This window comes from Scyliorhinus canicula, chromosome 5, assembly GCF_902713615.1.
Source record: "Scyliorhinus canicula chromosome 5, sScyCan1.1, whole genome shotgun sequence".
NCBI classification, from domain to species: domain Eukaryota; kingdom Metazoa; phylum Chordata; class Chondrichthyes; order Carcharhiniformes; family Scyliorhinidae; genus Scyliorhinus; species Scyliorhinus canicula.
The window spans coordinates 104,171,166-104,192,877 of NC_052150.1; the positions used below are offsets into that span (position 1 = coordinate 104,171,166).

Here is a 21,712-nt window from a genome sequence, read left to right on the forward strand (position 1 = left end):
GCTAACGTTTTGGCTTTTTGCCAAAGCTGGAGAGAACTGGAATTAGGGTCTGTAGTTAGGGTGGGGGGCAGCTGGCTGGATAGGGGACAAGCGATGGGTGTCAATCTCTACCAATCGTTGGCCTCCTATCCAGCCTCACCACAACAGTATAAATTTGATCCTATTTTCAGTTCTCTCCAGACTCAAAATATTAGCTCCCTTCTCTCTCCATAAATGCTGTCAGACCTTCTGAGATTGCCTGTTTTTGTTACAGACTCCAGTATCCGCAGTAATTTGCTTTTACCATAGTGTCAGCTATGGTTCAATTGGTAACACTCTCACCGCGGAGTCACATGGTTTTGGGTTCCAGTCTCACTCCAGATACGGGAACACAAAATCTAGGCTGACACTCCAATGCAACATTGCACACTTGGGAGTTGTGCCTTTCAGCCGAGATATTAACCAAGGCCTCTCTGCTTTCTAAGGTGCACATGAAAGATCCTGTGGCACTGTTTTGAAGAAGAACAGGAGTTATCTGTTCAATATTACGGTTTCTGGGAACTCGCATGACCCAATTGGCTGTCACGTTTCCTATTTACACCAATGACTACACTTCACTAGTTTTATGTGGCATTGAAAAAGGCCTCAGCCCCTTGAATATAGGTAGTAGAAGCAGGAGTAGGCCATTCAGCCCCCCAAACCTGCTCTGCTATTCAGCTGGATCATGGTTCATCTTCTTCCGCAACACCATTTTCCCCACACTGCCCCATAGCCCATGATATATTTAATAGTGAGAAATCTATCAATCTCTGTCCTGAATTTGTTTTCAAGTCATTTTAGGGACGTGAGCATCACTGGTTGGCTAGCAATTAATGCTCATCCCGAATTGTCCTCGAGAAGGTGGTGGTGAGCTGCCTTCTTAAACCGGAGCAGACTATGTGGTGTAGGCACACCCACAGTTCTGTTAGGGAGAGAATACTTAATAACAGCCTCCACAGCCCTGTTGGATAGAGAAAGCCAAGAAACTCCTCCTCATCTCAGTCCAAAATGGCCAGTCTTTTAATCTGAGACTGTCAGATCAACAGTGAAGGGCTTTGGGACATTGAGGTTGTGAAAGCTGCTACATAAAAGCAAGTCTTTCTTTCATATCATGAAGAATACATCATTAGTTAGGAGCTTTGATCATTCATCCTTTCTGTTGGAATCAGCCATGCTCCAATGAGTAATTCCTCTACTTCGGACGGTTCTGGTGTACCCTCTCGGAAAACGAACATGTTCCACCATATATCAACAACATTTCCCTTCCTTTTCAATTATGCCATGCAGTACAAAATAACTTGCATTTAATTTAAGACAGGATGGATGTTAATGAACTTCATTTACTCAAGGTGATTTGTTTGAATGAATTATTTGGTTGATCAAAATAAGTGCTGTTCGTAATGGGAAATGGAAAGGTTTTCAATCTGCACCATTTCAGTGAACCAATGCAACATTTTTCTATTTGCCATGCCAGCTATCCTATGGTCTTTACTGAGAATGTAGGTGTGAATTAGGGTCAGTTTTGTACTGACTACTCTGATCAAGATTTGAAATGAGCGTTATCACAATTCTTATGGGAATGAGCTCGAGGTGGCTTTAATTTGCGGCTGGATTTCATTTAAACTTAAGTCTCATGCTGTAAGACAGTGAACAGTCTATCGCCCAGTTCTGTTTCCTCAACTCCAGGCTTCGTCTCGGATCTTATGAGGTTCAACTGAATTATTACTTCGAACTTTCTGAAAGTGAATGCCAATTGTTCACCAAGTAGAGAAAAGTGATTTAAAAAAAAAATACAACTGGGAGCTAGGTTGTGCATTTCAGCCAAAATTCAAGCATTCTTCAACTAATCCAGCCTGCAATAATTACCACGGACCACTAACGTATTGCTGTAGAAAATATTGTCCGTACATTTGTAGTACACTTTTCCATTCTGCTTTCAGAAGGTGGTAATAATAATAATAATACTAATACTAATAATAATAAATCGCTTATTGTCACAAATAGGCTTCAATGAAGTTACTGTGAAAAGCCCCTAGTCGCCACATGACGGCGCCTGTTCGGGGAGGCCGGTATGGGAATTCAACCTGTGCTGCTGGCCTCATTCTGCATTACAAGCCTGCTGTTTAGACCACTGTGCTAAACCAGCCCCTGTACAGTTAGTTCTCTGCATATTTTGAGTTCTCTACATATTTTGAGCTATTTGGATGTAATTGCATGCTCTCAGTCAGTACCCAACTCCATTTATTTGTAATTGAAATATATCACATTATTGCATAAAGGTTCATGAAAGATATTTTATACAATCATCTTACTTTTTGAATATTAAATGTTCTTTGCTAGTTTTAAATCTAAACAATATTTCTTGTGAAACATTTGTTATACTCGTCATAAACATGGTCAATAATTGCAATTCATGGGACAATCCGGGCTGCAGTGGCAGTGGTTAGCACCGCTGCCTCACTGTGACGAGAACCCGGGCTCGATCCCAGCCCCGAGTCACTGTCCATGTGGAATTTGCACATTCTTCCTGTGTCTGCATGGGTCTCACCCCTCAAATCCCAAAAAGATGTGCAGGGTAGGTGAATTGGCCACTCTAAATTGCTCCTTAATTGGAAAAAAAATAATTGGGTACTCTAAATTTTTAAAAACAAATCATGGGAAAATAAGGTATAATAGTTACAATAGCTAAAAAATAATTTTTTAAAAATGGATTTTGTGTATTTACTGAAGGGAGACCCTTAGTTTCAGAACTATTAAAATTCTATTTTTAATGACAATAAATTGTTCTTACCGATCAACTCCCAAAGCAACACAGAAAAAGTTTAATAAATAATATTTGTTTAAAAAATATTTATGCCAGGGTAACAGGTGGCGCAGTGGATAGAACTGCTGCCTCACGGCGCCGATGGCTCAGGTTCGATCCTGGCTCTGGGTCACTGTCCGTGTGGAGTTTGCACATTCTCCCTGTGTTTGTGTGGGTTTCGCCCCCACAACCCAAAGATGTGCAGAGTAGGTGGATTGGCCACGCTAAATTGCCCCTTACTTGGAAGAAATTAATTGGGTACTCTAAATTTTAAAAAATATATGTTTTTTGTTATTTACATTGGTTGCGGCTTCTTGTTTTACGTTCTCTAGTAGGTGCTTACCTCCAGCTGGGTCCCCAACCTTCCTTTCCCCCCTCTTCCTGACCTCCCCCCTCACCTTCTAGTCATCAGGCTTGTCCTCTTCCCTCTTCAGATCTTATATCTTGTTCCTGTTTGGTTGGGTTGACGTGTGCATTCGAGTTGGGGGTCTAGTTAAGTGAGCTCTGTGTACCACTTTCAGCTGCAGTAGGCTTAGCCTTGCTCAAGTGCAGGTGGAATTGACCCTATACAGTGCTTCGCTCCAGAGCCCCCACCCTATTTCAAACCTTATGTCCTTCTCCCATTTTTCCCTTCTCTTGTCCAGTGGTGAGAGTGCCCTTCCCAGTAGTCGCCCATACAGGTCGTCGTAGTTCTTCTTCCCCAAGATGTCGGAGTCCAGTAGGTGCATCTAGCAATGATTGTTGCTGTGGTCGTGGGTATGTCCTTGTTTCCCTATGCAAGACGTTTTTGGCCTGCATTATATCTTAGCTCATTCCTCCCTGTCAGCTAGAACTTCTCTGTTAGTTCCTCGCGTGTTGTCAGTCTGTTATTTGTGTAGAAGTCCCGAACTATCAGCGTCTCTCCGTCTGGTCTCCACCTTTTGTAGGTGGCGCCATTGTCGCGGGCAGATTCCTGTGGTTATTGCAGATGGGGCCCTTAACGGATATTTTAGTTAATCTGAAGTGCTGTCACAATTGGTTCCACAACCGGAGAGTTGTTATCACCACTGGGCTTGTTGAATGTTGTCGGTGGGGATGGCCTGGCCAGGGCCAGAGGGAGGTCCCCATGCAGGAGCCATTCCGTGGCTTCTGGCTCTTTTGTCCACCCCTTTACACTCTCCGCAGTTGCAGCTCAGTGGGAATATTGCAGATTTGGGAGTAGTAGTCTCCCCATGGCTCCCATTCACTGCAGCACCTGGGGAGGTTCCAGCTCTAGACCCAGAAACACGTGATTATTTATTTCAATTCAACACCAGCTTTAGCAATAATTTAAAAACAAATTATGAAAGTTTCCTCAAGTATTACCTTCTTTAACCAAATTATCCGAGAATAAGCTTGTTAAAATTATAGGTGGAAGTGATCCATTGGCCAACAGGATACCAGTAAGTGTTGCCAATTTAGTCTGTTCAGAAGCTGAAAACGCTTTCAGAAATAGCAATAGCTGAGAAAGGATAACAAATAAAGTGGTTTAAAAAAAAATAATGCACTAAGCAAAGGCATAATGATCTCATTTGCATCATCTTAAAGACTTTTTTGCACCTTCGTATTCATATATGTCTGTTATATGTTATTTACAGATATCCCAAAGTTGGACGCAAATTAATTTCTGAAATATTACCCTATCTAATTACTGTGCAACTCGGAGGCTGCAAAGTTCTTTACTTCATGCTTCATGTTTGCATGCCAGTGGATTTTGAATGTGCAGCACAGCTGCAAACAAGGCAGTAGAAAAAATTGGCAGGCGGCACGGTGGCTAGCACTGCTGCTTCACCACTCTGAGGGCCCGGGTTCAATCCCGGTCCTGGGTCACTGTCTGTGTGGGGTTTGCACATTCACCCAGTGTCTGTAGGGGCCTCACTCCCACAACCTAAAGATTTGCAGGGTAGGTGGATTAGTCATGCTAAAATGCCATTACAAATTGAATTAAACATGAAACGGTCTGCTAATTCTCGATCACCTGTTTAATATGTCAAAATCTCACTTTGTATTGTGCCCCCGATAACTGCTTACTTCTTACTTATGCAATACAAGTATCAAGTACTTTTATAACTTAATATGCCACTTTAAAACATTTAAATATCCTTCCTATTTTAGTATCTTTATTACTTTACTACTCCCATATATTTATCCGAAACATACTCACACTGTCACCAGTAATTTTACTAATGGTTCTCACAATCTCCTGCCATAAGTTTGACAGTTCTACACTAGAGCTCCCATCAAAGTTAAGGCAGTAGATAGGGATCACCTCGTAAAGATTCTACCTCTATAATCTTTAACAAGAAACAAACTACTCAAAGATGGTAGGGCCCAAATAAAGCAGTACTCTTTTGCAAAGCAGATACCTGCATTCAGTTGTCCCTCACAATGATTTCCAGGTCAAATATCTACTTGAGATTTAACAGGAGGGTCAGAAACAAGTCCTAATATGCAATCTCCTCCATACTCACCTACTCTATGACTTCATTTGAATCCTTGTGACTATTGTATAATATTCACTCTAATTCACATCTTCGTCTTTATACAGATGCTCTAAGCCATCCTCCCCCACCATTATCTTAAGCCACTGATTTGATTTCTTCACATGAACGCTCCAACAATGAACATTGGCAAACTATTCCACTGCAGAGGCCATCAGAGCGGACCTCAATTCTGTCCTCACCCAAGGTCCACATGTGCACAGTTACAGCAGGTGTCACTGGGTGCCAATCAGAAGCAGGACCTCAGTGCAGTCTTGAAGCCAATTGCAGTGCCACAACAGATATCCCAGTTGAATTGAGCTAACTTGGCAGACACAGGAGATGTAACATGGGATATTATGATGAGTGATTCAGCTCTATGTGCAAACTTATCAGTAACTATTAAAAAGCCTTCAGCACTATGATGCCATAAAGTGACAGTTTAAAGTTTGAAATAGTTTCAAAATCCCCCAAATTGAAAACTTTATTACACTTATTTCACAAGAAAAATTACCTTTTTAATTGCATCTTCAAATGCTTTTTCCAGATATTTGTAACGCCTGATAAGCTTATTGAAGACCTAAAGGCAAAACAAAAAACTTAGTTATCACTAAATGTTCAACCCATGAATGAAATTAAATGTACAATACCTTTTTTTCTCTCAAGATTCAGAACAAAAACATAGTACTGGTTGTATGCAGCTGCACCGTTAGCCCTCTTCCTGTCTTTGTACACAGAAACAGATTGTTTTGGGCGGGATTCTCCGTTTCTGAGACTGTGTTGAGGCCAACGCAGGATTTGTGGACTTTCAAGACAGCAAAACCTGGATTGATTCCACTAGTGTTAAGGGGCTAGCACCGGCGCCACGTGGAACACAATCGATTATAATGAGAAACGGTGCCGGATTCGCCGGTTCCGCGATGACTCTCAGCAGGCTGACTAGCTGCGTATACACATTTCACTCCCAACACACACCATCCAAGCCAACAAGATGACAGTAAGGAGAGCAGCCCGAGGTTTACCAATGCCAAGCTGGAAACTATCTTGGACGTGGTGGAGGAGAGGCGGATAACCCTGAATACCGGCCCAGGAAGGGGGGCTACCAGCCGCCGCCGTTCGGCGTGCCTGGTTGCAGGTGGCAGACGTGGTCAGTGCAGTGGGCAACACCATGCAGACCAGCTAGCAGTGCCAAAAAAAAAAACTGCACAACCTCCTCTGAGTAGCCAGGGTGAGTAGGCAGCATTGTGCCACTGGTACCATCCCCGTAACCCAACCCTCTACCACCCAGAGGGCAGCTGAACCCCCCCACCATTCACCACATGCCGGCACCCATGAGGCCACCAGTTACCCACCCCCTGGGTTTCATACTTCGGACTGTCTAATGACCCCCCCCCCATCCCCGCCGCAGGAGAATGCCGCACACAACTGGAGGGAGCGGGAGAAGACAGGAGGGCGACCGCCGGACTGGCAGAGCAGAGAGCCCTGGACGTGGTCGGCGGACCAGAGGAAAGGGAGGTCGCCGAGGTGCAGTTCGGCCACAGGCAAGGAAGTGTGACTCTGCTTTGTTGTGGTTTCCCATGACATGCGTCAACACCCCCCCCCGTCTAACCACGCGTGCTGTCTTGTGCCTTACAGGAACCTGGAGATGGGGTGGGTCCATCTGGTGTCCGCCGCCCCCAGCCAGAGCCATCCATGAGCCGAGCAGTGATGAGGCTAGCAGCTCGGACACCCAGGAGACCACGGAGCTCGGGCCAGAAGATGACCCCGATTTCCCGTCACAGCTGTCTCGAACACCCTCTACCATCCCAGAGGCACCCACCTCAGTTGGGCACGTCATTGAAGAGGTTCCTGGGACACAATCTGGTGCTCACCACACATCTGATCTCGTACAGCAGGTGGCGGTAGGAACACCAGAGGGGGTGGACGGTGGGAGGGCAGACCGACCCCAGGGACAGCTACCGTCCTGGCGGGTTTCGGGCTTCTGGAATGGATAATCCCGTCTATAGTGGAGATGCAGTTGAAGAGCCAGGGACTACATGAGGGGTTGTCGGCGAGCATCCAGTACCTGCAGGTGCTGTTGAAGGAGTCCAACCACGTGCAAAAGCAGGGGGTTGTGCCGACAATGTGTGCCACGCAGGCCAACACCGGACAGGTGGCGTCTGCGGTAGATGCATTGGTGGTGACGGTCGTGGCTATGGATCAGCATGTCCAAGGTCAGGTGTACTCTGTTCAGGAGCTGGCCGAGGCCCAGGACAGGGTTGCCATTTCACAGGCAACCATATGCCAGAACCACCTGGACATTGCAACGGCGCCTCTGAGCGTGGCCGGGTCACAGTGGGTCCTGGCTGGGAACGTCGGCGGCATTACCCAGGCGTTGACTGACGTGGCGCAGACACAGAGGGAGGTGGCCCAGTCCTAGGGGGAGATGGTGCAGTCACTGGCTGATGTGACACAAACCCAGAAGGTGGTGGCACAGTTGGAGTGTGATATGACGCAGTCCCAAACGGAGATGGTCCACTCTCTGTGCTCTATGGCCGCGGGCGTATGGACCCTGATCGAGACCAGAGTGGGCCTCCAGGACTGGCAGCGGCAGGGAAGCCTCAGGGACTAGCTCCCGTCACACCCCCGTCGCATGGAGTAGCCCACATCGGGCACCCCGAGGGAGGAGGTGGTGATGAGGCATATGCTGGTGACCCGCGCAGGGGAGGTGTAGGAACATTCCACCCCCTCATGCACCTGGTGGGCAGCGGGCAGAACGGGGTGGCACCACGCCATTCGGGACAGTCGAGCAGCAGCCCGCCCATCCAGGCCTGGTCGGCCCAGAAGGTGCCGCAACGGTGGACCCAGGTCGCAAGGCAGGAATCACAGCAGGCCGCCACCACTCCTGCTGTACTGTCTGGGAACCACCGAGACATAGAACGTACAGAACAGAAGGAGGGAAATCGGTCCATCGAGTCTGCACTGACCCACTTCAGCCCTCACTTCCACCCTATCCCTGTAACCCAATAACCCCTCCTAACCTTTTTAGTCACGAAGGGCAATTTAGCATGTTCAATCCACCTAACCTGCACGTCTTTGGACTGTGGGAGGAAACCGGAGCACCCGGAGGAAACCCATGCAGACACGGGGACAACTTGCAGACTCCGCACAGACAGTGATCCAGCAGGAAATCGAATCTAGGACCTGGTGCTGCGAAGCCACAGTGCCCTCTACTTGTGCTACCGTGCCAGACGTAGCGTTAGGGCCCATAAGGTCAGAAAGTGAAGACACCAATTAGGTTGGCACGGGTGCAGGGCAGAGTTCAGTTATAGGGGCTTGGGCACAAATCTATTAATTAAATAATAAACACCTAGTTCCACTGTTTCTACCTGCCTCGGTGGTCTGTCTGATGGGTGTGAGGGGTGGGCTGGCCAGAAAGAGGGTGGGGTGGTCGGATGCGGTGAGTGGGGTGGGCTGGTCTCCTTCCTAACCCCACCCCCTGATACCCCCCCCCACAGTGCCAGGTGTGCCAATGCTATTATCTGGAACATGTGTCGCGCTCTCTCGATGCTCAGCCGGAATATTCGGCAGCATGCCCAGTCCGGCAGGTCCTTGAATGACAGGAGGTGACGGCACACACAAGGCCTCACTCAGCACCTTCGTGGCACCTCCTCCTCCTCAGCCTGTTGGGCAGCTCGCTTTCCCTCCTGGGCAGCCGTCACCTGTCCTTGTGCAGCACGCTCCACTGCCGCAGCTTCCTCCTCTGTGAGCAGCTCCAGCTCTTACAGCCACAGGGCACCCCCCCATGGCTGTGGCGACTAGCAGGAAAGCCACCATTGCTGGCCGAATTCCAATTATCCATCGTCTGCAAGGAGTGAAAGACCGACATGTTAGCATGGTCGTACCCCTGTGCAGCCAGGCTACATGGTATGCCGGGGTACCGTCACTGGCACTGCCCTCACCAGTGGTACACTCTGGTGTAGGGGCTACTGTGGTGTAGGGGCTACTGTGGGCGATGCCCTGGGTTGGCCGCCGGCAGGTGGGAGGGGGCTGTGGCGCAGGGGTGGGAGGATGTCTATATGGCCGGTGTTACTTTGCAGGACGAGGAGCCAGGGTGTGTGGTCAGTGGGTGCACAGCAAGATGGCTGCGGTAATGGCGGTCCGTGCCTGTACACTGACTCAGTTCCGGGGGGTCACCTCGGCTGCTTGGCCTGTTCCCCTGTCCCTCCCCTATCTTCTTGTTGATTGGCTCAGTTTCTTCATTGAAATCTATGTACCGCCATTTGTGAGTTAAACTTACTGAATTGGGAGCTGTCCTGAATGTAAAATATTACTTTTTAACAAGAAAGCCAAGGGAAATGTTTATTTTACCCCTAAACTAACGAACACATTTCAAATTTATTTTCAGTGAACTAAATTACGTTTAAATTGATAAATTGTACTTTTAATCTGTGTTGCAACTAGATAGTTGCAAGTTTGTAGACTGGGATCGGTTGGTCTTATCACAAACAGTTTTAGACAGTGACTGCTTCACAGCCTTGTGCCAAAGCAGCTATTTACCTGAGCATAGTTTCGGATCGTTTGCTGATCTTCAGTGGCACCAAACACACAGTATTCAGTCACCTTGGTTTTGTCTCCGTCATCAATACGTGTTCCTCCTGGGGCTACAAAACAACAAACATCCATTTTAAAAATGTCACACATTAACAACTGCCAGTCACATCTTTGAAGTTCACATCCGTATTCAAGTTCATCTTCACTCCACAGATAGGCTGACTATTTTAAAACGGTGTATGTAAATATAACTGCACAAATCTCTGTACATCTACTCTATTGAATGGACCTTTCAACACGCTGCGCAGCTCAGAGCATTCGGACAATGCAAGAATTAATTCACCAATTAATCTAAACTACTGGCAGCAACTTTAGTCTCACTTTAATCCAACAATTTGCAGTTATATAGAGCCCTTAAAGAAGTAAAACATACTAAAACACTTCACAGAAGTGTAAACAGACAGAAAATTGGCATCATGCCAAAGGAGGTGCACATAGAACAGGTGACCATAAGTTTAGTCACAGAGGCAGGCTTTATAGAACTTTATGGGGAAGAAAGAGATTTGGGGGAAGGAATTCTAGCATATAGTGCCGATGGTGGTCAATAATGGGAATTGAAGAGGAAGCGGGGCCCAAATGTTTTTGTAGAATCTAAACATTGTATTTTCAGACATATCAACAAGAGTCCGCAGGTAGATTAGAAATAGAACTGAGCTCTAAGCTAGATGATCAGAGGACTCGAGAGGTGACTGTACGGGAGCAGAAATGTTCTGGTTACAAGTGAATAGTTAAGAATGAACCCACAGAGAGTCCCACTGAGCTGGAAAATGGAGGAGAAGCACTGGAAGTGGATTGTGTAGTTAGCTGAGTAAACGGCTACAGACAGGTCAATAAGGATGAGGATCGTGCACTGCGATCACAGTAACCAAAGATCTCATCCGTGGTTTTGATTAGCATCATTTCAGTGCTATGATAAAGATAAAAATCTGATTGAAGAAATTCAAACATGGAGATCGAGGAAAAGATTAACTACAAATGATCCTATTTTTAAATCAATGAAATCTGGGAAATGATTTGAGAACGCTAATTGTATTATGAACCTAGACCAGACTTCAACAGTGTCTAGGATACTGGGCTGAAATCCCAATATTTTATTTGTAAGATAATGATTAAAGAATGATTCGCTCCAAGAGTGATTGCATGAAAAAAAAATAGGGTATTGGTATTTCTAAAACAAAACTTTATCATGACTACAATATTAAACTTCTAACTTCACACCCGAAAAATAACAGCCTACAATTACCCCTCGACATTACTGTACAATTTCCCATTAAACAACCATAAAATAAATATACAGCTCTTAATCTATCTTAAAAATAACAGGGCATACAGTACTATTTGAAGTACAGATTAGATTCTGGTTCTTGGTAGAACCCCTTCAGACTCTGGCTGAATATCTTCAAATAGCTGCTATAACTTGTTGGTTGTCAGACAAGAATACACTGCTTTTAAAATATTGCCCGTTTCCCCCTATCCTACTGGGTAGGAAAACTGTTTTATCAGTGGTCTAAAAAACGTTGTCAGATCAGACTTTACTTCTGAAAGCCTTTCCTGCAAAACCCTGTCTCTCTCCACAGCTACTCAAAATGTCTCTCTGTCTTCCGTGGCTCCACCCAGTAGTGACCTCATCTCCCCAAACTAAAAAAACAAAGTATTGGCTCTGCAGGCTGAAAAAGCACATTAGCTCCCCAGCAACCTCCCCAGTCAACCTACAGACCATTAGCCTAGACTAAAAGACATATTCCTTCATCAATTTCACTTGCCAATCCCCAAGAAAAAAAAAAATTCCTTTTTAAAACCACAGAATTCTTTTTAAACAAACACATTCTAAACCCAGGTGTTTAACCCTTAAATTGGCCACTACAAATATAATCCAATTTTCCAAACAGCTTGCAATAGTCAGTTGGAATTTCTACAGAATCAGGACAATTTCTGTTTCATTAAGCTGGTAAAACCATACTGCAATACTGTATGTGGAGTTTGCACGTACTCCTCGTGTCTACGTGGGTTTCCTACGGGTGCTCCGGTTTCCTCTCACAGTCCAAAGATGTGGAGGTTTGGTGGATTGGTCATGCTAAATTGTCCCTTAGTGTATAAAGATGTGCAGGTTAGGTGGGATTATGGGGGAGTGGTTTGAGGTGGAGTGCTCTTTCGGAGGGTCAGTGCAGTCTCAATGGGCCAAATGGCCCACTGTAGGGATTCTATGAATCACCAACTCTTCCCTTCAAAACAGCTCCAACTATTAGTAAAATAAAAACAGAAAATTCTGGACAAACTTAGCAGGTCTGGCAGCATCTGATGAGAGAGGCACAGTGTCAACATTGAGTCTGCATGACTGTTCTTCAGTAAAATAAACTGGGTTTAGTGACCTGAATATATTTTTCAAATGGAAAGGGAAAAAGGCAGGTCCAAATATAAAATAAAGTGACCATGATTTGAACATCACAAATGAGCTGCTGTACTGTTATGTATGCTGAATGTCACAGATTTACATGTTTTAATGGTAGAGCTGTTTATTTTTAGAAATTGCATTTTAAATGACTTCAGTGGGGGGGGAAAAAAAAAATCCCAAGTAAACATCTAGAGCCTGACAAACCATGTCGGCTTAAAATAATTACAATTCAAAATAACTCGAGTTTACTGGATGAAGTCAGAGTAAAGGTGTGCGAGTCATAAAGCTGTAGGTGGTCGTACGTACCAAGAAAACTGGAGACATGAGGTCTGCAGTTTTTCCAGGGAAGGATTTTAATAATTCATGTGGTTTCCCAGAATTAAAAGGAAGTTTTGAAATTAAAAGGTAGTTAATTTGCATGCCGACTTGTCATGTGTTACATTGCCATGAAGATGTGTGGAAATAGATTATTATTATTGTTTATCTTTATAACTTCAGTTAAGGCATATCCAGCAGATAAGTTTGGTTGATTTTTAGAAAAACAGTTAAGAGATTGTGTTAGCTTTAATCTCTTGTAATTTGTGGCTCCTTGGAAGTCAAGAGATAAAGCCAGACCTCCACCTTGAGCTGTGGTATCCAGAGTCATGAGGTTGGTAAAGAAACTTACCAAGTGTTGTTTATCCAAAAGATAATGAAGAATCCCATGAGATCTCATTCCTTGGCAAATAATTGGAACACTGAAGAGAAATCAGGGTGAGAGTGGTAATATACCTTTGGGTTTGGTTCCAGGAAAAATGAATGAACTTTCCAAGATTTCCTAAGGTAAGGGAACTTTTCGGAATGGCAAGGGGTGCGGTGGAAATAGAAAGCAGAATTCAGTTTATAATAGAAGTATTATATATATATATATATATATATATAAATTTAGAGTACCCAATTTGTTTTCCCAATTAAAGGGCAATTTAGCGTGGCCAATTCGCTTACCCTGAACATCTTTGGGTTGTTGGGGTGAAACCCATGTAGACAAGGGGAGAATGTGCAAACTCAACACGGACAGTGACCCACGGTCGGGATTCGAATCTGGGTCCCAGTACTAACCACTGCGCCACGTGCTGCCCAACAGAAGTATTTATAAGTTATACTATTTAAGTTAACATTGCTTATCTTCTTTAATTGTTAATTGTCCTGAAATAAAAGAGTGAGTGATACAACCCAGATGGAGGACGGGGGAAAGAGTGAAGAGAGCGTGGACAGGCAGAGGGAGCGGCAACTAAAGCTAGTTCCTGCCGAGACCAAGTCGCACACGCACGCACACACAATTGATGCCAATCCCATCTCTCTTGAACCTCTCTACTGCCTTTTGTGCTGTCATACTGCTTGTCAAACATTCAGTCTTGGGTGAACTGCAATTTTCTCCAGTTAGACACTGAAAAAAGCTGAAACCATTATTTTGTTCCCGTCCACAGCATCGGATCGTCACCATCTACTCCATTTTCTCACTCTCTGGCCACTGACTCAAGCGGAACCACATTTTTGCAAACTTGTCATCCTGTTGAACCACAAGCTAAGCTTTCAATGTCATATTCTTTCCACTATAAAGAGCCATCTCCAAAATATATCACCTCTACCCCTCAGTTCATGATGCTGCTAAACACACATTCATGTCTTTGTCACTTTAAGACTCCACTAATCTAATGCTCTTCAAGTTAACCTCACACCCTTCCACCTTTATACACCTCAGCTCATCCAAAATTCTGTTACCAATAGCCTAATACTCGCCAAGTCCAGTTTGCCCATCATTCCCACTTTCATGGAGCTTCATTCAAAGTTTTTCCATTGACTTAAATTTAATATTTCCATTAACGTATTTAAATCAGCTCCCATCCACTATCTCTGCGACCTTCACCAGGATATAACTCCAAAGAACTTTGGCTCATAAATGTTATGCACAGTCTTTCCTTTTACTCCACAATTGTGGACATGCCTTCAGTAATCAAAGTCTCTCACTCTGGAATTCCCCCACAAACATTCTAGATTTCAATCTCCCATCTTCCTTTTAAGATCTGCATTAAATCCACCTCTTTGATCACTCCTCTAGTATCTTCTCCTGCGTCTTTGGGATATTTTTCAACATTAAAGAAGTTGCAGCACCAGTAACAACGGACAGTTTATTAAAAACTGCTCCATAACAATAAAAAAAAATCCTTGTTTGTAGTATTTTGTATATTGGTTCTAAGTATGACCTTTTGAAAAAAAATCTTCCCGGTAATAAACCATAATGCGAAGACACAAAGGAAGCAATCATTCTCGATAACTGCAGCTTTTTGATTTCAGTCTAAATCAGTGAATATCTCTGAAGGATAACCCTTTAACGTTTACACTAAAATCACATTTTGTTAGTTACCGATGTATAAAAGCAAGTTAGATTGATATTTACCTAGCATGCTCCCAGCTATCAATATATCAAACAACGTGTCTGCATAACGACGGTAATCTAGCCGTGAGCCTGTAACATCCAGAAATTTGGACACTGCCTCAAGGTCATTCCCAGCCTCATTGAGACCTTGAATGATGGTGTCTCTGAAGACTGTTGGCTCAAACTTCTCCTTTTCATCTGCAAGAGATATGGTTTCAGTCACGCACAACACTTCCAATCTTCCCAGATAGCAATATAAAATTTCCACCATAAAGTAATTAATCTTTTAAAAACACCATGTCACTATGTAGTGAAAAATTATATGAATACTAGGAGACAATTTATTGTAGTGATGGCATCTTGAAAGAAATTAAGGAACTGTGGTATCAATTAACTCTATAATTGTATGAGGCTAGTTGACAACAGACAAATAAATCCCTATTTGATCTTACAGGTGAAAGAACAAAATAGTATTTTTCTCACTTACTGGTTGACCAACCAAGATATTCCATTATCATTAAAAAAAGAACAATAAGCAAACGATTCCACGGGTGACTTTAGAAGCTCATTGGATTGATCGATATTGTTATTCGCTATCCCAAAAATGATAATCTGATTGATAACAGTGCAACGACCTTGATGTATCCTATTTCACGAGTGAAAGAATGAGGTTGGAAAGCTTACCCCTCTTCCTGGTCTTGAACCTCTGGCCTGTTAGCACTGGCTTCTGCAACTTACTCATAAACTTTCTGTCGGATTAAAAAATAAATTAAACACAGCAGAATCCAGTACCAAAATAGAATCCATGCTAGTTCACAAGGTAACAAATTGAACATTTCTACCTCAAGTTCCCAATCTTAGTTGTGCTACCAGGTAGGCAGCTACCATATAGAACCCTGGCATGTGACTGCTGGATAAGAAATTGAAGGAATTTTATCCATGTGGTATTCTTTCACTTACCTTTCACACCACAGCCAGTGAAGAACAGCTTTCTCTGCTGTGGAATGGTAGCCTCCGAAGAATTTTATTTTCAAGCAAGTTCTATTCTAAATACTTTAACTTGAGAACCATCTCCAAAAATCATTCTTATAAATCTTATCATCTTATTTCCTGTTTATTGCTTGTTCAATTTGCCTCTGTGCACCTGAAAGGCGCCGATGTGGTGACTAGGGACTTTTCACAGTAACTTCATTGCAGTGTTAATGTAAGCCTACTAGTGACAATAAAAAGATTATTATTACGTCTCATTAATCTATCATTGATGTTTCATTAGAAGATCCTTTGTTATGGGCCAGGCTTTAGAGCAGGGTTTTTCAAACTTGTTTTCCGGGGACCCTTTTTACCAACTGGACAACCTTCGTGACCCACACCGGCCGACTTTCGCCACCCACCATTTTCTCTTACATGGTTTGCTGCTGCCAAATGGAGGAATCGCAATCGCGCCGAAAGCATGTGACCTGCTCTCTGCCTCCCTTCAGGCAGGAAGATTACATTGCGTTAAAAAATCTTCTGCTTCTCCGATTGCGCAAACCTACCTTGGCTAATAAATGGAAGGGTTCCAGATGCATTCTTAACCACCTTGACAACTTGTCCTGCTACCTTCAGGGATCTGTGGACATTCACTCCAAGGTCCCTCCCTTCCTCTACACTTCTCAGTATCGTCCCATTTATTGTGTAATTCTTTGCCTTGTTTGACTTCCCCAAATGCATCACCTCACACTTCCCTGGGTTGTATTCCATTTGCTGCTTTTCTGTCCAACTGGACAAATCAGTAGCTGCTTCATATTTTGAAAGACATAGGGCAGCATGGTGGCACAGTGGGCTAGCACTGCTGCCTCACGGCACCGAGGTTCCAGGTTCGATCCCAGCTCTGGGTCACTCTCCGTGTGGAGTTTGCACATTCGCCCCGTGTTTGCGTGGGTTTCACCCCCACAACCCAAAGATGGGCAGGGTAGGTGGATTGGCCACGCAAAATTGTCCCTTAATTGGAAAAATGAATTGGGCACTCTAAATTTAAAAAATATATATTTTGAAAGACATGAGGGATAAAGTATTTGCTCCTGTATCAATTTGCATTTAATTCAATTCCGAGGTGTGGGCTGGTTGGCTGGTCAGTATGTTCTTTTGTTTCTCCACTTGTTTTCTCTCCTGTATGAATGGTGCCTTATGCTCAATTGTGTTCCAAATGAAGCAAGAATGTCGACACGGGCTGATTTGGCCAATTTTGTGGTATGGCCAATTTGGTGGTATATTCTATAGAATTCAGTGAAACACAGGATTGGCTACTTAGGTGCTGGTAGCTCAGTCGGTTTTGGGATCAGAAATAGAAATTCATAACTGAATTAGAAAAAAAGTACCTTGACATTTTGGGAGAAATCTTGCCTTTAAATGCTAGCTGATCAGTTTTCCTTATTAGAGCTCACAGAACCACACTGTTCCACAAATGCGCGGTTTGCCCGCATTTGTTAATATGTTCGTGGCCACCATTTTGATGGCCGCTTGGTGTCGGCATTATTGAAAGCCGGCTGCTGCGTCTGTTGTGTGCGAATCTGAACAATCGGGAGCGCCTCGACACAGCTCCGCGACCCTCCCGCGGGTCGTGACCCCGACTTTGAAAATGCCTGGCTTAGAGAACACCAAAGTATATCACGGAGTTCACCTGACCCACAATCTTTTAATAGGTTTTGGTTATGGGGAGCACAAGGGCCCACTTTTCAGGTGTGTGCAACAGAGATCTAAAGTATTTTTAAAACAAAACAATGTTTATTCTATGAATCCAGTTAACATTTTATAAACACACAGTAAACATCTCATCAACTACCAACACTAATAACCCTCCAAAAAGATACAGTACTCTATAGGTAATGCTTAGTACCTTTCCTAACAACATCCATAAGCCAAAACACTTTTTAACAAAGACAGTGGCCGTGATTCTCCGCTATCCGGCGGGCGGGCCGCACCAGCGCCGAGGAGTGGCGTGAACCACTCCGGCATTGGAGCACCCAGAAGGTGCGGAACCCTCTGCACCTTCAGGGGCTAGCCGGCGCTGGCGGGGTTGGCACCGTGCCAACCGGTGCCAAAGGGCCTCCGCCGGCCAGCGCGAGTTGCCGCATGCACGGGAGCGCAAGCAGTACTGGTATCATCCCAGCGCATGCGCAGGGTGGTTCTTCTCCGCGACGGCCATGGTGGACCGTTACATCGGCTGGCGCGGAGGGAAAGAGTCCGCGGATTGGTGGGCCCCGACCGCGGGCCAGGCCGGATTCCCCCCCGTGCGAGGACTTGGCAGGCTACCCGCAAAGCGAGGTCCCGCCGGTAAGGACCTGGTCTAATTTACACCGGTGGGACTGGCCGAAAACGGGCGGCCACTCGGCACATCATGGGGCAGAGAATGGCCCGGGGGCCGGGGGGGGGGGGGGAAGAGTGAGCTACCAACGGCCCCATACCAGCGCGGCATGATCCCGCCCCCATTGATAATCCGGCGCCGGAGAATCCAGCAGCCGCCGTCGGGCGGGATTCACGCCGCCCCCCGGCGTTTCGCGGGGGGTCGGAGAATCCCACCCAGTAGGTTTGAATTCTCTACAGAGAACAGTTATCAAATGATCTAAACACCTTATTTAACATCCCAGCTCCACACACACAATAACATCACTGCAGTCATTTGATAAAACGCACTTTTCTTAAAAGGCCTCTCACATGACACCTTGATTATCTGGAACTGTAGATTTCAGAATTCTTCTTCAACAATGTCTGTTCAGTTTGCCTGGAAAATTGTTGTTCTGCTCATGACAAATTTTCACTAGCTCAGTTGAAAACAGAGACTATCTAGTCATTTTTCCAACCAAATTACCTACTCACTGCTAATATTTGTTTAGAACATCAGATCAACATGGTGGTAAGCCTTCTACTTGATTCGCTGAAGCTCATGAAATGAGGGTAAAGCCACAATGCTGTTAGGTAGTGATTGCCAGGATTTTGGCCCAGTGACAGTGAAGGAATGACAATGTATTTTCAAGTTGAGATGAATAGTCATGGTGTGCGTATGCATTTGATTCCTGAGTTCTTCCAGATGGTGGAGGTCAAAGATCAGCAAGGTGCTGTCAAAAGAGCCTGGGTGACCTGTAAATACCGCACACTGCATACATAGTGCAATGGTGGTGCAGTGAGCAGATGCTTAAGGTCGTTAACGGGTGGATCAAGCAAACGTATCGAGCAGCTGCATCCATCCAGGCAAAGGGACAGTACTCCATCAGCCTCTGAATGTCAGAGCCTGGGGATGGCGAGACACTCTGAAGAATCAGGAGGTGAGCAACTTGCTGCAATATTTACATAACTGGTCCAGATAATTCAAAATGCTTTCATTTTGGAATCTGTCCTCTCCTTGCACTGTTCAAAAAGGGTTTTGGTATTTGATCTCCAATACTTGCAGTTGTCTCCACCTGTAACTCAAATATTATTGCTTGGAATTTGCAAATCTAATTCTGCGATACTAGGGGCTTTTCACAGTAACTTCATTGCAGTGTTAATGTAAGCCTACTTGTGACAATAAAGATTATTCTTATTATGAAAAAGCAGAAGTGACACAAAGGGTCAAATTTTGGCACCCTGGAACGGGCTGGAAAAAGAGGGGAGAGGGAGGGAAAAAATGGCAGATATGTAACACGGCGGATGTTCTACCCGCTTTCCGGCATCAATAGCTTTTGAGGGCAGTGAGTTATTGAAGGTGACAGGTAGGGACAGACTTGTGTCACTCGATTTGGAGATTAATTATAATCTTTATTGTCACAAGTAGGCTTACATTAACACTGCAATGAAGTTACTGTGAAAACCCCCAGTCGCCACATTCCGGCGCCTGTTGGTGTGCACAGAGGGAAAATTCAGAATGTCCAATTCACCTAACAACATAGGAAGAGTGATGTCCAATACACAAGGATTTATTTAAAGCCCAACACAGAGGACAAACAGCAATGTTCTCTGGAATTTTGGGTTTGGGAAAGGCTGGAGGGTATTTACCAAGAAAGCTGCATGTTTTAAGGATTGGCTGATATTCTGGTTTGAAAACAGAAACGCTACTGCCTTGCACAAGGAATGCTTACAGAACCTTTTCACAAGCATCCTAATATCCTGTCCACTTGGGAGGCTGTGCACCTCTATTGGATGGTCTAATGGATGGTAGACCTTTACCTAATTAAGTTCTAACCCTTGGGGGGGTGGGGGGGGGGGGGGGGGGGGGGGGGGGAAGTGAAAGTATTAAACATTTTTTAAAAAATATATAAACCGAATCATGTAGCCATTGCCTAGCCACCATCTCCCACACCTTTCTTCTATCATCCAGCTGCTCCAATAGCTGAAGTGGACATTAATGATCCCATGCATTATTTGTGAAGCAGCTTACTTTGGAGACTTACATTCCTCCTCAACCAATACCATTAAAAACAAGTAAAGAGACGAAACAAAAACTAAAAAGAGGGCACTCAGTAGAGTACATACCTCTGCCAAGCCGTTTAATAAAAATTTCCAGGATCCAGATCTGGATTCACATCTTTGCCACTAACTAATCAGTTCGTCCTTGAGCCATACCGGCGCATCACATTTTGCTGGAATATATCCAATAATTTTTATATTATATTTACAGACAGGCTAACGAGGGCAAAAGCATTCCCTTGCCCACCTTCAGTAGCGGAGGTAATAACAAATTAATCAATATATTTTGCAGCACCCCAAAGCTCAGACACTATTAGAGCTCCAGTGATCTGTTATTATATCGTCCCTGTTTGTAAAGCGATAATTTTCTTTTCTTGGCCATGATTATTCGGGGACATCGGCGGATTGTGTCTTGTGGCAAGAACAATAGTTATCAAGTTTGTCTGCAGGTTATCTTCCTCATCGTGTACAATGAACTGGAGCTTTGTATATAATATTTTTAAACATATGAATACCTGAACCAGTAGGATATTAATTTCTAGTCAAATTTTACTCAATAAATATTTCATCCAGGCTTGGTCTTCAGCATGAGATACCAAATGGAGACAAAAATCATTTCTCATGTTGATTGAAAGCAGAAATCCAACAGTTGCACACCTGTATCAGATTTCAAACAAAGTCTTTAATACAGGTAATTAGTTGTTTTGTGAACTCTTGACTATGCTTCATTTGGGGAAGGACAAAGAGAAATATATATTTTTAAAATATGAATTTTAGCCATGGTAGTCTTCTTCTCCTGCCTCCACAGTTGTTCCCTGGTATTTTGTATGACCAAAGGCAGCCCTAAAAGAAGCCTGTGTGCAAGAGGCATACCAACTCATCTACTGGAGCACTGGTTCTCAAACTATGTTGATGGATGCCTTTCCAAATGAGTAATCACATGCCCCTACCACCTCCATCTAATTAAAGTACTGTATAATGTACATGATATGAAAGTACTTCATGTAGGGGTGTTTTAATAACGTTTTGAAGCAAATAGGTATCAATTGCAGATTTCAGTGAGTTGGGTGTGAGAGTTTCTCACTGCGGTCTGCCTATCCTCGGGAGGAGCACCGGGAGAGCAGGAGCAGGAACAAAGTAGAATATAGAAAACACGAAGGGAGCAGGAGATGAGCAAGAGTACAGTAGGGAGTATAACACATCTCTGGCTACCCCTCATTTGATTCCGCTTGACTTTTGACTTCCTGGATGGTTGCCCACCACAAAGCCAGTCCTGTGTCGTGGGTCCCTGAAGAGTCTTTACATAACAATTTAAGAACATTTATATGAGAGGACAATTAAAAGAGCAAGCGTAAATCAACTCAGTCATTGTCCATTCTTATCTCGTGCATTTCATCATTGATTTCCATATATATTTACTTGCTGTGACACTTTTTTCCTCACACACAGCCCAATCAACAAACTGTGCGTCAGCAATTTTAATTAAACTATATTGGAGTACAACGTGTCAAATCAAAATAATTGTGTGGCATACAACAATAAATCTACTCTCTTAGCATCTGAAATAAAGA

The 21,712-nt window shown here is 44.3% G+C and overlaps 1 protein-coding gene across 1 annotated transcript in view; it reads right to left on the reverse strand.

The window, feature by feature from the left end:
- LOC119966170 (basic leucine zipper and W2 domain-containing protein 2) overlaps window positions 1-21,712 on the reverse strand; it is a 60,779-nt gene that overhangs the window by 18,881 nt on the left and 20,186 nt on the right. The window contains exons 2-6 of the mRNA XM_038797471.1: window positions 15,405-15,469; window positions 14,742-14,918; window positions 9,859-9,962; window positions 5,834-5,899; window positions 4,166-4,301 (exon numbers count right to left, since the gene is read on the reverse strand). Coding sequence (XP_038653399.1) covers window positions 4,166-4,301; window positions 5,834-5,899; window positions 9,859-9,962; window positions 14,742-14,918; window positions 15,405-15,462 — 541 coding nt within the window. The 5' untranslated portion in view covers window positions 15,463-15,469. The remainder of the gene's footprint in view (window positions 1-4,165; window positions 4,302-5,833; window positions 5,900-9,858; window positions 9,963-14,741; window positions 14,919-15,404; window positions 15,470-21,712) is intronic.